Raw genomic sequence first — 15,470 nt, forward strand, 5'->3', positions numbered from 1 at the left:
CCCACTGGAGGTGGATGGATGTCTGGACTTCGATAACTGTAAGTGGATCTTCGGAGGTTAGTGTTAGGTTTTTTAAGGGTTTTTTGGTTGTTGTTTTTTTAGCTTAGAGTTTGGGCAATGTAAAAGAGCTAAATGCCCTTTTCAGGGCAATGGATAGCTTAGGTTTATTATAGATAGGGTTTTTATTTGAGGGGTTGGTTGGTTGGGTGGTGGGTTTTACTGTTGAAGGGGGGTGTTTGTATTTTTTTTTACAGGTAAAAGAGCTAATTTCTTTGGGGCAATGCCCTATGAAAGGCCCTTTTAAGGGCCATTGGCAGTTTAGTGTAGGCTAGGGTTTTTTTATTTTGGGGGGGCTTTTTTATTTTGATAGGGCTATTAGATTAGGAGTAATTCGTTTATATTTTTGATAATGTGGTTTTTTATTTTGTGTAATTTAGTGTTTATTTTTTTTGTAAGTTAGAAAAATGTATTTTGATAATTTAATTTATTTTATTTTATTGTAATGTTAGTTTTTAGTGTAAGGCAGGTTAGGTTTTATTTTTACAGGTAACTTTGTATTTATTTTAACTAGGTAGTTATTAAATAGTTAATAACTATTTACTAACAAGTCTACCTAGTTAAAATAAATACAAACTTAGCTGTGAAATAAAAATAAAACCTAAGGTAGCTACAATATAACTATTAGTTATATTGTAACTAGCATAGGTTTATTTTTACAGGTAAGTAAGTATTTAGTTTTAAATAGGAATTATTTAGGTAATAATTGTAAGGTTTATTTAGATTTATTTTAATTATATTTAAGTTAGGGGGTGTTAGGGTTAGGGTTACGTTAAGGTTAGGGTTAGAGTAAGGGTTAAGGTTACGTTAGGGTTAGGATTAGGGCTTAATATATTTATGTAGAGTTAGTGATGTAGAAGGTCAGAGGTTTAGGGGTTAATGATTTATTTTAGTATATTTCGTTGTGGGGGGCTTGCGGTTTAGTGGCAGTGTGGGCGGATGGCAGATTAGGGGTTAATAATCTTTAAATAGTGTTTGGGATGCGGGAGGGCAGCGGTTTAGGGGTTAATACATTTTTTTAAGTGGTGGCGATGTTGGGAGAGGCAGATTAGGGGTTAATAAAATTATGAGTGTTAGTGTACTTTTTAACACTTTAGTTATGAGTTTTATGCTACAGCTTTGTAACGTAAAACTCATAACTACTGACTTTAGATAGAGGTAATCTTGTCAGTATAGAGTGTACCACTCACTTTTTGGCCTCCCAGGCAAACTCGTAATACCGGCGCTATGGAAGTCCCATTGAAATAGGACTTTTTAAAAAGTGCGGTACTGATGTTGCGTGACGGCCAAAAAGGTACCTATACCTGCAAGACTAGCGGCGTTAGGGAAAAAGCAGCGTTATGAAGCATAACTATGCTTTTTCACTCATAATGCAAAACTCGTAATCTAGCTGAATGTCTTTAACTTATTTTATATGCTATTTAATGGGAGATTTTTTTTTATTTTTTTTTAATTAATTGACGCTCCCATTTTAAGTTTTACAGAATTCACCAGACCTGTAGAGATTTTATCTATTCCCCATGGAACGCCCTTGTTCAGCTCGCTAGCAGAGGTGGGAAAACTCATTATACAATATGGAAAACAATATGCATTGAATTTGGTGTTAGAAATATAAATTGCATACTGGGTTTTGTAGGTACTGTGTAATCTTATTATGATTTCTAGTTTTTATTCATTTTACCTTTTCCCTAATATATATGATTTTTGCAGAACAATTTTGTTTAAATTAAAGAATAAACACCTAGATTACGCGTTTTGAGCTATAGGGGGTGCGAAACAAACACAACGAAAGCTGCGTTATTTCACCCTCCATAGCGCTACCATTACAAGTTTCTGAAAAGCCTCCTTGTGCGTGCAATATGGTGGCGTTAAGCTCCATACCGCACAAAAGCCAAGGGCTGCTTTGACGTGCTTGTGCACGCTTTCCCCATAGACATCAATGGGGAGAAGGTGTTAGAAAAAAACACCTGAAGTGCGGAATCACGATCGCCGTAACGCAACCCCATTGATGTCTATTGGGAAAAAACACCCTAACATAAACCCCAAGTCTAAACACCCCTAATCTGCTGCCCCCGACATTACCGACACCAAAATAAAATTATTTACCCCTAATCTGTCGCCCCCGACATCGCCGCCACTAATAAAAGTTATTAACCCCTATTCCCACCACTCCCGACATCGCCGCCACTAATAAAATTATTAACCCCTAAACCTCTGGCCTCCCACATCGCAAAAAACTAACTTAAACTATTAACCCCTAAACCTAACAACCCCCTAACTTTATATTAAAATTACAATATCCCTATCTCAAAATAAATTAAAAATTACCTGTAAAATTAAAAAAACTAAGTTTAAACTAACAATTAACCTAACATAACTATTATACTAAACTATTATACTAAAATTAAAATAACTACCAATTAAAAAAACTAAATTACACATTTAAAAAAACTAACACTACTAAAACAATTTAAGTCTAAAATTACAAAAAATAAAAAATCCTAAATTACGAAAAATAACAAAAACTAAATTACGAAAAATAGCAAATGAAATGATAAAAAAAAAAACATTACACCTAATCTAATTGCCCTAATAAACGTAACACAAACCCCCAAAGATCCACTCACAGTTTCTGAAGTCCGGACATCCATCCTCATCCAGACGGCGAGAAGTCTTCATCCAGGCGGCATCTTCTATCTTCATCCAGGTGGCATCTTCTATCTTCATCCCGGCGACGTCTTCTATTTTCATCCCGGTGGCACGGAGCAGATCCAACCTTTAAGACATTTGGCATGGAGTGTCCTTTTCATAAGGCCACCGCGGTACACTGGATCTTCAATGCAAGGGAGCCTTTTCAAAATGGCGTCCCTTGAATTCCTATTGGCTGATTTGATTCCTGAAATTTAAATCAGCCAATAGGATGAGAGCTACTGAAATCCTATTGGCTGTTCAAAACAGCCAATAGGATGAGAGCTAATGAAATTCTATTGGCTATTAAAATCAGACCATATGAAGAGGACACTCCACGCCGAATGTCTTCAAGGATGGATCTGCCCGCACCGCTGGGATGAAGATATAAGACGCCGCCGGGATGAAGATAGAAGACGCGTGCCGGAATGAACATATAAGACGAGGGCTGGGATGAAGATAGAAGATGCCGCCTGGATGAAGATAGAAGATGCCGCCTGGATGAAGACTTCTCGCCGCCTGGAGGAAGACTTCTCGCCGCCTGGATGCGGATGGATATCCGGACTTCAGAAACTGTGAGTGGATCTTCAGGGGTTAGTGTAAGGTTTTTTTTTACTTTTTTTGGATGTTTTTTTTTTTTTTTTGATTAGGGTTTGGGCTTTTTTAAAAGAGCTGAATGTCTTTTCAGGACAATGTAAAAGAGCTGAATGCCCATTTAAGGGCAATGCCCATAAAATGCCATTTCAGGGCAATGTGTAGCTTAGGGTTTTGTTAGAGTTAGGTTTTTTAATTTTGGGGGATTGGTTGGGTGGTGGGTTTTACTGTTGAGGGGGTCTTTGTATTTTTTTCAAGGTAAAAGAGCTGATTTCTTTAGGGCAATGCCCTACAAAAAGCCCTTTTAAGGGCTATTGGTAGTTTATTGTAGGCTAGGGGGTGTTTTATTTTGATAGGGCTATTAGATTAGGTGCAATTATTTGTATTTTTCGTAATTTAGTATTTTTTATTTTTTGCAATTTTAGACTTAAATTGTCTTAGTAGTGTTATATTTTTTTTTTTTTTGAATGTGTAATTTAGCTTTTTTTAATTGGTAGTTATTTTAATTTTAGTATAATAGTTATGTTAGGTTAATTGTTAGTTTAAACTTAAGTTTTTTTAATTTCACAGGTAAGTTTTTATTTATTTTAATATAGGGATATTGTAATTTTAATTTAAAGTTAGGGGGTGATAGGTTTAGGGGTTAATAGTTTAATTTATAAGTGCCGATGTGGGGGGGGCTGGTGGTTTAGGGGTTAATAGGTTTATTTTGTAGGGGTGATGTGGAAGGCTAGCAGTTTAGGGGTAATAGGTTTAGTTAGTGGCGGCGGTGTCGGGGAGCGGCAGAATAGGGGTTAATAACTTTATTACAGTTGCAGGGATGTGGGCGGGCGGCAGATTAGGGGTTAATAAGTTTAATATAGTGTTTGCTATGCGGGAGTTAGTTTAAACTTAAGTTTTTTTAATTTCACAGGTAAGTTTTTATTTATTTTAAGATAGGGATATTGTAATTTTAATTTAAAGTTAGGGGGTGATAGGTTTAGGGGTTAATAGTTTAATTTATAAGTGCCGATGTGGGGGGGCTGGCGGTTAAGGGGTTAATAGGTTTATTTTGTAGGGGCGATGTGGAAGGCTAGCAGTTTAGGAGTAATAGGTTTAGTTAGTGGCGGCGGTGTCGGGGAGCGGCAGAATAGGGGTTAATAACTTTATTACAGTTGCAGGGATGTGGGCGGGCGGCAGATTAGGGGTTAATAAGTTTAATATAGTGTTTGCTATGCTGGAGGGCCTCGGTTTAGGGGTTAATAGGTAATTTATGGCCCATAAATTATGGGTGTTAGTGTACTTTGTTACACTTTAGTTATGAGTTTTGTGAAACATTTTTGTTACACAAAATCCATAACTACTGCTCTCAGATAACGTAATGGATCGTCTCGGTATAGGCTGTAACGAAAGCATTTTAGCCTCACCGCACAACCTGTAATACCGGCGCTATGGAAATCCCACACAAAAACGTCATTTTTTGGAGTGCGGGATTGACGTTGCGTTACAGGTTAAAATGCTTGCGGTATAGCTATACCGACACGACTCAAAATGGCTGCGATACTATTTGTACGCTGAAATTGCCATTTTTTCAGCGTTAAAACTGTAACCCAAAAATCGGAATCTAGCTGAAATTTTTTTACTGTGTTTTTTTATTTTAATATTACATTTATTTGTGTTATACGATTTTTAAATTGTGGGCCCTATTGTAATGTGTGCATTCTATTAAATACACAAACATATACATACTGCCATCTAATAACAGGTAATATTTGTAATTATCATGTAAATACTTTACTTTTCACAAGAGGGTGCTGCAGAATATATCAAGCACTTTTAAATAACTTTGTCCCTTTGCTTTTCTTAGAGTTACTGAGCACAATTTATCAATCAATAGTCAATAAGTAATAGAGTAAAAAAGTAATAGAGCCTTTTTTTACAAATAGGCACTGTATATACACATATAATATATATATAATTATATATACATACGCATATACTATATACACACACAAATAAACACACCTACATATAGACCTTTGAGCACTTCCTAACCCAGCACTTATCATATACCATATACAGTACCTTAAATAACTGGGGGTTTTTTAAAAAATAATACACCTATATTTTAAACTTAATATGTATAAATATATGTTTAATACTTTTTTTAATATATTTTTATGTATTTTTTTATGAATATTTACAAGTTTTAACACTTAATGTCACATCTCCAAACACGCAAAATTGTTCCTTACAATTACATGTTGTGCTTAAACACTTAACTCGCCACTTATAACATGAGCGCTAACAATGTTCCCACCATTAAAAATATAGGGCAAACTCAAAAATGCCGGTCACGTTAAGGTTCTTAGGTTAACGTATTTTACCATCCACTTGAAATAGCAGATTTTGCTCTGTCCTTTGTGCTGGATTATGCAAAGGATAACGCACCCGGCATTATTGATTGCGCCTGACCTGTAGTCTAGCCCATAGATATGTGAAGGCAATAGGGGAAAAATAAAATGCTCTGACACATTCAACCTTTTTCTTTTTAGGCTTTTATGTCCCGTTAAAGGGACAGTTTACTTCAGAATTTTTATTGTTTAAAAAGATAGATAATCCCTTTATTACCCATTCCCCAGGTTTACATAACCAACACTGTTATATTAATATACTTTTTAACCATTGTAATTACCTTGTATTTAAGCCTCTGCAGAATACCCCCTTATCTCAGTACTATTTACAAACTTGCATTTGAGCTAATCAGTGCTGACTCATAAATAACTCCACGGTATTGAGCACAATATTATCAATATAGCACACATGAAATAGCACTGTCTGGCTGTGAAAAGCTGATAAAATGCACTGAGTTAAGATGTGGGCTGTGAAGGGATTAGAAACAGGCAGACATTTTGAGATTTAAAGGATATAAAGTATATTAATATAACAACGTTAGTTGTGCAAAGCTGGGGAATGGTTAGTAAAGGTGTTATCTAACTTTAAAAAAAAAAATCAAGTAGACTGTCCCTTTAACTGTGTATCATGTGCAGGTAATTAACAGTAACACCAATTAGGTTACTGAATTCTTAATATGCTCTTTTATTTCAGCTAAGGCAGAAGAGAGGGTGAAGATTTACAAATAGAAGTTTTGATGTTAAACAAAATTTTAACAGAATAAATGAGACTTTTTGATTGTTCACATATCATATTATCCCTTTCATATTACACTGGCAATTACCCATCAGCCTCTGCCGTATAGCCTACCTTACCGCCCCACTCCAGAAAGCCTAAACCCGCTCTTTATAATCTCTGATAATCTCTGTGCTGTGATGCATAACTGGTGCTGAACTGTAAGATTTGCTTTTCTACCCAGATACTCTGTTTAATAGGATAACTGTTTGGTACCAATCCATTAAAGCTGAGCAATTTACTTTCAATGATATTGTTGCAATTATTACTGGCAATATTGCATGTAACTAAGTGTAAGACCTGTGATAGGCAGCACATACTCAAACCAACACTGCCTGTATATTGGCATCTGTGCAAATACTTTTAATGCTTAAAATGTTTTTTTGTAGCCATTGCTCCATTATTGAAATTTTTCGTACAAGCGGCTTTTCCAGCACTTTAGCATGAAAGATTAATAACTGAGAACATATTAGGAACTAGATTACGAGTGGCTATTTATGGTTCCCTCTCACGTGCCGCTTACTGTGCTCGACCTTAGCTTTTTGCATGCGTTGGTTACCGTGTATATTACAAGTTAAAAGTAAAACGTTTTCGCTTATGTGCTAACCTGATGCGCAGTTACAATATCGCGACCAAGTTAACGTATTCCCCCATGGACTTTAATGGAGCGCAAAAAGTGGGAAAAACTAACACCCAACAAGTCACCCAAACCCGATTGCATTTCACATTCCAATTTTCTTTCACATAGCTGAATATATTCTATTTATTCTTAAATACATATTTCTCTATATATTTAAAAGGTTTTTTTTGTAAAATATATATCTATAGTATATACCTATATATATATATATATATATATATATATAATTATATATAGGTATGGATATTTACAGATATATATAGGAATATCTATTTATAAATACTTAGAACATATGCCCCTACGTGAAGAACATTGAAATGTGAAATATTTATAGTAAAAACATACTTAAACAATTTATTAAATCATTTTTAATTTTTTTTAAATTTATTATTTTTTTTTCCAATAATTTTTATTAGATGCTCTTATAATGTAATTTCGATGTATTTTGTTCAATTTTTTATTCAAGCGTAACAGTTAACCAGAGTTCTAAAGTCACGCTATCCTGACGGGCATTAAATTCATTTGCGCTCAAGTGAACGCTTTTACTTTCAACTTGTAATATGCACAGCACTTCAGATGTGCATAAACAACTGTGATAAACCCAATATCGTTCGCACGCACCACTCGTAAACTGGCCCTAAATAGGAATAATATTACAATACACTGTCCTGTAAGGTAAATAATAAAATAGAGGTTACTCTGAGAACAGAAGTGCAATTGTACAATTGTTTGTGCTATCCCAATCATAAAAGTGTATTTTCTTTAAATTTCCACATGTAAGTACTAAATGCTGTGGTATTGTAGCGCTTATGATGATTTATTGAAATTACGTCCTTAAAAATGAGAGCATTTGAAATATTGCAAGTGCAGTTAATCCTAAATCTAAGCCCTAACAGTAAACCCATCCAGAACCAAGTGACTATTAATATGCTGGAGGAGAGATCTATTTTGAACAGTGTTATTTCTGCACATTTTGATGTATTACCCATCACTTTATAGCAAGTTGTCCTAAGCTATCACTGAAACAAGCAGACATTTATGTCTAAAAGCACAGAGTCTTTCCCTAATACTCTGCCATGCTAACTGCACCGTTTGTAGAAAGTTATAGCCTGAAAGAAGCATGATTGGCTGCTTGAACCCGACACATTGACTTTAGCTTTTGAAGGAACAAATGAAACTCGCTTCTTGCTCTATATATATTGCCATGATTGTCATGTAAGAGCCCCTGCTGATATGTACAAATATCTTAATACATTAAAGTCTTGTTAAGTCCAAATTCATATGAAAGAAAATAATATTAACCTCTGGTTGTCAGCAAGAGCTACACAGCATTGCATAGCAAAAGTGCAATTATTATTATATAAATCCTTCATTTCATATTTATATAGAGGGATTTGTTTTTAAGGGCAGTCCTAATGCTAGTGAACCTTACCACACTGGTGTGAATTCTGGACTGTGCTCCTCAAAAGCTTCACAACTATTAATTCACTGTCTTAGAAGTCCAGTGAGGGGAATAGAACAGCCATACTGAAGTGATAAATAAATAGATATATCTGTATAATTTATGTACAATTATTCAATAGTTTGTTCCCCTTACCTTCACATTGTCCAACACAACCAATGGTCCATTCACTCCACACACTGTCCTGTAACCTAGAGAAAAAGAAAAAAAATATATATATTTAGATAATAAATAGCAAGATTTTCCAACCAAAAAATGAAAATAAATAAGCACAGTAAATTATCTGAACATATTATCTGTTCCTGCACACTCTAAAAATAGATTCATGAAATAAAATCAGTCTAAATATGAAAAATATATCTGTTAGACAAAAACATTAAAAAAAAATAAAAAAATTTATCACAGATCCCTTCAGTCCCAAAAACAAAAAATATTAGACCAACATCCTCCATCCCAAATATAAAAAAACTGATGAAATACACTAACATTTTACAAGCCAAAATATCTATTGTAGATGCATTGTCATAATTATTAATGACACTACAATAATAGTGTAATAAAATGCAGTCATCTTAAATTTAAAATGTAATAATATTAAACTATACATTTAACTTAATTGAAATAAATAACATTATTTTTAATGTCAAATGTTTTCTGTTCAATTAATAATTTAATATATTTTTTAAATGTAATATTATTATTGCAATTCTCAGACACGGTTATTTTTTATTTTAATACATCTGCTTTGACATTCAGTTATGCGCTGTGTGCTAAGTTAACAGCCTATCAGAAAACAGTTTTAGTAAGTCCCGTTAAAGGGACATTTTACGCTAAATTTTTCTTTCCATAAATGTTTTGTAGATGATCCATTTATATAGCCCATCTGGGATTTTTTTTGTAACAGTGTATAATTTTGCTTATTTTTTAATAACATTGTGCTGATTTTTAGACTCCTAACCAGGCCCCAAAGTATCAGATGTAGACTGAAGTCTGTAGATTCCTGCTTTCTTTGCTTTCTTTTTTTGTGTAATGGGTCTTTTCATATGCAGGGGAGGGGGTGTCTGCTCTTCCTGCTTTCCAAGCCCCTTTCAGTGGGTGTCCCAGCCTAACTTCATCAACAGTGCTAAACTGGGAGCTTATAAGTAAGTTTTTAAAATGTTTTACACTGGATTTTGAGATCAGTATCTGTGTATATTATTCTTTATAGTAGTGTCTATTACCTGCAGTTATATGAAAATTGGTGTTCACTGTCCCTTTAAGTTGGCCATAGGTGGCACCATTTTGTTGGATTTCCGGCCAGCTCAACATGACTACATTTAAGTGACTTAACCTAACTTTTCCAACACACAAGCTGGCTGGGAGGTCTCAGCTTTGTCAATAAACTTCAATGTATTTTGTAATAAGTTATAAGATGCGGTCGTATTCTGTTAAAACGGAGTAAGCAATGATTTCAAGTTTCTGAAATGAATGAGATATTAAAAGGAAACAAAACCCAACATTTATTATGTCCTGATTGAGATGGAGTATACAATTGTAAACAGATTTCTAATTTACTTCTATTATTCAATTTGCTTCATTCTCTTGGTATAATTTATTGAAGGCTCGGCAATGCACTACTGGGAGCTAGCTGAACACAAGAATTATATATGTGCACCCACCAATTAGCAAGTAGCTTCTAGTAGGGAATTGCAGCTCATGAGCCTACCTGTGTATGTTTTTCAACAAAGTATAGCAAGAGAACAAAGCAAATTAGATAATTGAAGTAAAGCTGCTTAAAATTGCACGCTGTATCTGAATCATGAAAGCTGAATTATGATTTTACTGTCCTTTTAATAATGTCCGGGTTGTTTTATATTAGGATAACCTTTATTTTAATATATATACTAGGCTTGTATATTTGTTTTATTACAAATGCTAATTTGCAATGAAAATACAGATATTTGTTTTTATTTGTATTTAAAGAAAAGAAATACTGATGAAATTTGTGAGTATTCATTATTTTCCTTTAAATTACCTTTAGGGGTTAAATACTCACCTCTAGAGAGCTAGAGAGTCGCACTAATCCTGACACTTCTTCACAGAGCCAAGAGACACAAAACCCACATTTTGTCTTTCATGATTCAGATAGAGAATACAGTTTCAAACAACTTTCCAATTTATGTCTATTATCTAATTTGCTTTATTCTTTAGAAATCCTTTGTTGAAGAAATAGCTATGCACATGGGTGAACCAATCACACAAGGCATTTATGTGAGAATATTTAGCTATGCTTTTCAACAAAGAATATCAAGAGAATTAACCAAATTAGAACCTAGAAGTAAATTAGAAAGTAGCTTAAAATTGCTTGCTCTTTCTAAATTATGAAAGAAATAATTTGGGTTTAAGGAGGCAGATCCCAGGAAAAGGTCCATTACGCAGGCGCTGGTATCTGCCGCTCTGTGAAGAAGGGTCGGGGTTATCACAGCACTACCGCACTCTAGAGGTAAGAATGCAATGAATATTCAGTATTCATTTGTTAAAAAGGAAACAAATACCAAATATCTATTCCAAAAGATTTGGACGAACCAAAGGTTTTGCTGCTGCACAAGTCTCATAAATGCATTGAAAGTTCAAAATTGCACTTGTGTAAGTGTTCATTTGTTCATTTGTTATAGTTCTCTCTTAAAGGGACATTAAATACAAACATTTTCTTTCACGATTCAGGTAGAGGATTCAGTTTTAAATGATGAATTTATCCACCAATCAGCAAGGACAACCCAGGTTGTTCACCAAAAATGGGCCGGCACCTAAACTTACAATCTTGCAATTCAAATAAAGAGAATGAAGAAAATTTGATAATAGAAGTAAATTAGAAAGTTGCTTAAAATGTCATGCTCTATCTGAATCACGAAATAATTTTTTTGGGTTCAGTGTCCCTTTAATTCTTTAGATATCCTTTGTTGAAGAAATAGCAATGCACACTGGTGATCCAATCACACGAGGCATCTATGTGCAGCCACCAACCAGCAGCTACTGAGCCTATCTAGATATGCTTTTCCACAAAGGATATCAAAAGAATGAAGCAAATTAGATAATAGAAGTCTATTAGAACGTTGTTTAAAATTGCATATTCTTTCTAAATCATGAAAGAAAAAATATGGGTTTTATGTCCCTTTAAATAAAACTGAATGCATCTTTTAAAAGCATTTAAATCTCGCAAAGCTACAATTTGCTTGTAAAGGGACAGCTGATAAAAACGCTTGAAAACGCTGGTTTGTTTATCTTATTTTCCTTATTCCTGACCAATCAGAGCTAGTTATGAAAGAGTGTGTGCACTTCTCTAAGCAGTATGTCAGGTTGCACAATTTGCAGCACTTTGCAGCATACCAGTGAGTATAGGGCAAGCACACATTACAGTGAATCAAGCAAAACAATTACTCAGTGTATATTGCACTGCTGTTTTATTTTAATATATTCAATAATTAATGAATCAATTAATGGAACATCACATTTTAATTGTAATGTCCCTTTAAGTGTTTGCCTTACCACCTCTAATGGAAGTCTGGTCAATGAATCAGCCACACATTCCATAAAGGGGTTTTACAAATGACTTTTGCTTTACTTACCCTCCAATTTGAGATGAGCTGTGTTATGATGTTGCTCTTTAGGGAAAAAAAGCTTCCAGTCTCAGCTTTATTAAATCCTTTAATATTCTTATTAATAGAAACAACAGACAGCGCTCAAACAATATTATTTATTAAAGCATATGTGGCTAAATTACAAGTGGAGCACTATTTAGCGCTCCCACTCAAGCCTAAACATTGTTAGAAGTAATTTTTCTGTGCACGTGGGTTAGCACGCATATTAAGTTATAAGTAAAAGTAAAAACCCAAATAAGCGACTTTGGAAATTGCGACCATGCTAACTTATTCTCTGTATAAACTTTAACCCTCATAAAACATTTTTATGAATATTTATTTGATTCTTTTTTTAATAAGTCGTGTTTATATGAGTGAAACAGTATATTTTAATGTATTTATGTTGTGTTTGGTGCAACCTTTATGTTAATACGATTTTTGTTAAATTTGATTGTGCTCAAGTGAATGTGTTTACTTTCAACTTGTGATATGAGCAGGGAGCAATATTTCTATATCGCTTGTGCGCCAACATTTTACTCTAGCCAATAACATATTAAAACTATTTTACAATGTCATATTATACAAAAAAATATACTTGCATAAAATTGAAGATCTGCAAATGTTACTCGTCCGCTTAAATCTAGCCAGACTATGTGACAAAAGACAATGCGTTTCGAGGTTCCACCTCTTTATCAGGTCAGTGGATTTTATGCAAGTATCCATATTTTTTGTATTTTATTACATTGTAACATTTTTCTATATATTATGTTTGAAAGGGATAGGAAAGTTAAAATTAAACTTACATGATTCAGATAGCGCATGTCATTTTAAGACACTTTTAGATTCACTTCTGTTTTCAAATGTGCTTTGTTCTCTTGTTATCCCTTGTTGAGAAAGAATACACGCATATCCTACACTAGTGGGAGCTGCTGCTAATTGGTGCCTGCACACATTTGTCTTTTGTGATTGGCTGACTAGATGTGTTCATCTTGCTGCCAGTAGTGCAATGCTGTTCCTTCAGCAAAGGATAACAAGAGAACAAAGCAAATTTGAAAATGGAAGTAAATTGGAAAGTTGTTTAAAATTGTATGTTCTATCTAAATCATGAAAGAAAATTTTGGGGTTTCCTGTCCCTTTTAAAAAAAAAATTTTTTTCCACAATATTGTTTGAAACCTTTTTATTGTATGTATATATTGCTATTTACTCCTATTTAATTTTTATTTTCCTTTTCTTTCTTAGAAGCAGAGCAACTTTAGCAACTTTATAATGTTCTTTATCTCCTTTTCTTGCTACTTTGTGAGTTTTACTTTATTATTCTTGAAAACACCTATCACATCACTTCTTTCGTTTAAGCTGTAAATATTAACATCACGACGTTCCATGTTTTATTTATTTTCATGCTGGCTGGTGACTGGAGCATATGTAGGTAGGCAACTCTTAATTAGTTGTCTGATCAAATTAAATACACTGTGAATTTGTTTTAAAAATAAAATGATCTAATAAAATAAAGCATTTCATGTGTGCCTCTTTAATATATAAACAGTATATCATATTAGTGAATTTCATGTTTTTCAAATTGAAATAAAATTACAGTTGCCTTGCGGCAAACACTTGTGGATTCCAATGGAATGTTCTAGATTGATAAATCTGGTTACATTTTTAATAAGGACTTTTTTTTAACAATTATCACAATCTAATATATAAATCATAAAACAAGACTTTCTAATAAATTATTTGCTGCATAGAATCTAGGTCTGTGATAGAATGATCAGAGAATAAATTACGCTTTGTACCGGAAAACACCCATCTCATTAATTGAGGGGTTGAACTATTGATGATAATAAAATGGTAAAAATAGAGATCAACTTATTCTAGAGGGAAAAAAAGAGTGTGTGTGTGGGCTTGGATTTTATAAAGAAGAAGAAGAAAAAAAAACTGTTGTGAATTCTGCGAAAAAATGTCTTTCAACCTGACCCCTCCTGCCCACACCCACCCAAAATTCACAGTTCCTGTCACATGTAATAACCATTAGTCCTGAGAATAATGTGTTATTCACTCACATCTGGGCGGGGAGAGAGGTGGAGGAGAGAATACTTAATCACAAAAGAGACAACTAGCCCAGCTTAAGAGGGGCACTAATTGTATCTTCTGCACAGATTTAGGGGATGTGTCTGTCACTCATTTTGGAGGTTACATGTAGAAATTCTTTAGAGTTGCAGTCAGGCTTTTATAGTTCTACAAGAGGTTACATTTCTGTAAGTTAGCTCTGCCATCGTCCCTGCAACATTTGTTTTGTTGTTGTTTGCTTACACCAAAAATATATGTGCAAGAAGTGAATGTATTCAACCCTAAAAATATAAAGTCTTATGCCATATTCTGTTTGTGTTGCCTAAATCTATTCTCCATTCTCTCTCTCTCTTTTCTCTCTTCTATCTCTCTTTTCTCTCTCGCTATTCTCTCTCTCCATTCTCTCTCCATTCTCTCTCTTCTCTCTCTCTCTCTACTCTCTCTCTATCTCTCTCTCTATCACACTATTCTCTCTCTCTACATTCTCTATCTCTTCTCTCTCTTCTCTCTCTCTCTCTACTCTCTCTCTATCTCTCTCTCTATCACACTATTCTCTCTCTCTACATTCTCTCTCTCTCTCTCTATTCTCTCTCTTTCTAATTATCTCTCTATTCTTTCTCTCTCTCTACATTCTGTATCTCTTCTATCTCTCTTCTCTCTCTCTCTACTCTCTCTCTATCTCTCTCTCTATCACACTATTCTCTCTCTCTACATTCTCTCTCTCTTCTCTCTCTCTCTCTCTCTCTCTATTCTCTCTCTTTCTAATTATCTCTCTATTCTTTCTCTCTCTCTACATTCTGTATCTCTTCTATCTCTCTTCTCTCTCTCTCTATTCTCTCTCTATCTCTCTCTCACACACTATTCTCTCTCTCTCTACATTCTCTCTCAATTCTCTCTCTCTATCACGCTATTCTATATCTTTTTCTACATTCTCTCTCTTCTCTCCCTATTCTCTCTCTCTATTTTTCTCTCTCTTTCTATTCTCTCTCTATTCTTTCTCTCACACACTATTCTCTCTCTCCTCTCTCTATATTCTCTCTCTCTCTCTATTCTTTCTTTATTCTCTCTATCACACTATTCTCTCTCATCACTCTCTATTCTCACTCTCTCTTCTCTCTCTCTCACACACACACACTATTCTCTCTTTCTACATTCTCTCTATATTCTCTCTCTCTA

The 15,470-nt window shown here is 34.2% G+C and overlaps 1 protein-coding gene across 1 annotated transcript in view; it reads right to left on the reverse strand.

The window, feature by feature from the left end:
* Positions 1-15,470, reverse strand: part of ATP6V1B1 (ATPase H+ transporting V1 subunit B1) — a 175,570-nt gene that overhangs the window by 122,645 nt on the left and 37,455 nt on the right. Inside the window, exon 2 of the mRNA XM_053704334.1 lies at positions 8,745-8,800. Coding sequence (XP_053560309.1) covers positions 8,745-8,800 — 56 coding nt within the window. The remainder of the gene's footprint in view (positions 1-8,744; positions 8,801-15,470) is intronic.

This window comes from Bombina bombina, chromosome 2 (assembly GCF_027579735.1).
Source record: "Bombina bombina isolate aBomBom1 chromosome 2, aBomBom1.pri, whole genome shotgun sequence".
Taxonomy (NCBI): domain Eukaryota; kingdom Metazoa; phylum Chordata; class Amphibia; order Anura; family Bombinatoridae; genus Bombina; species Bombina bombina.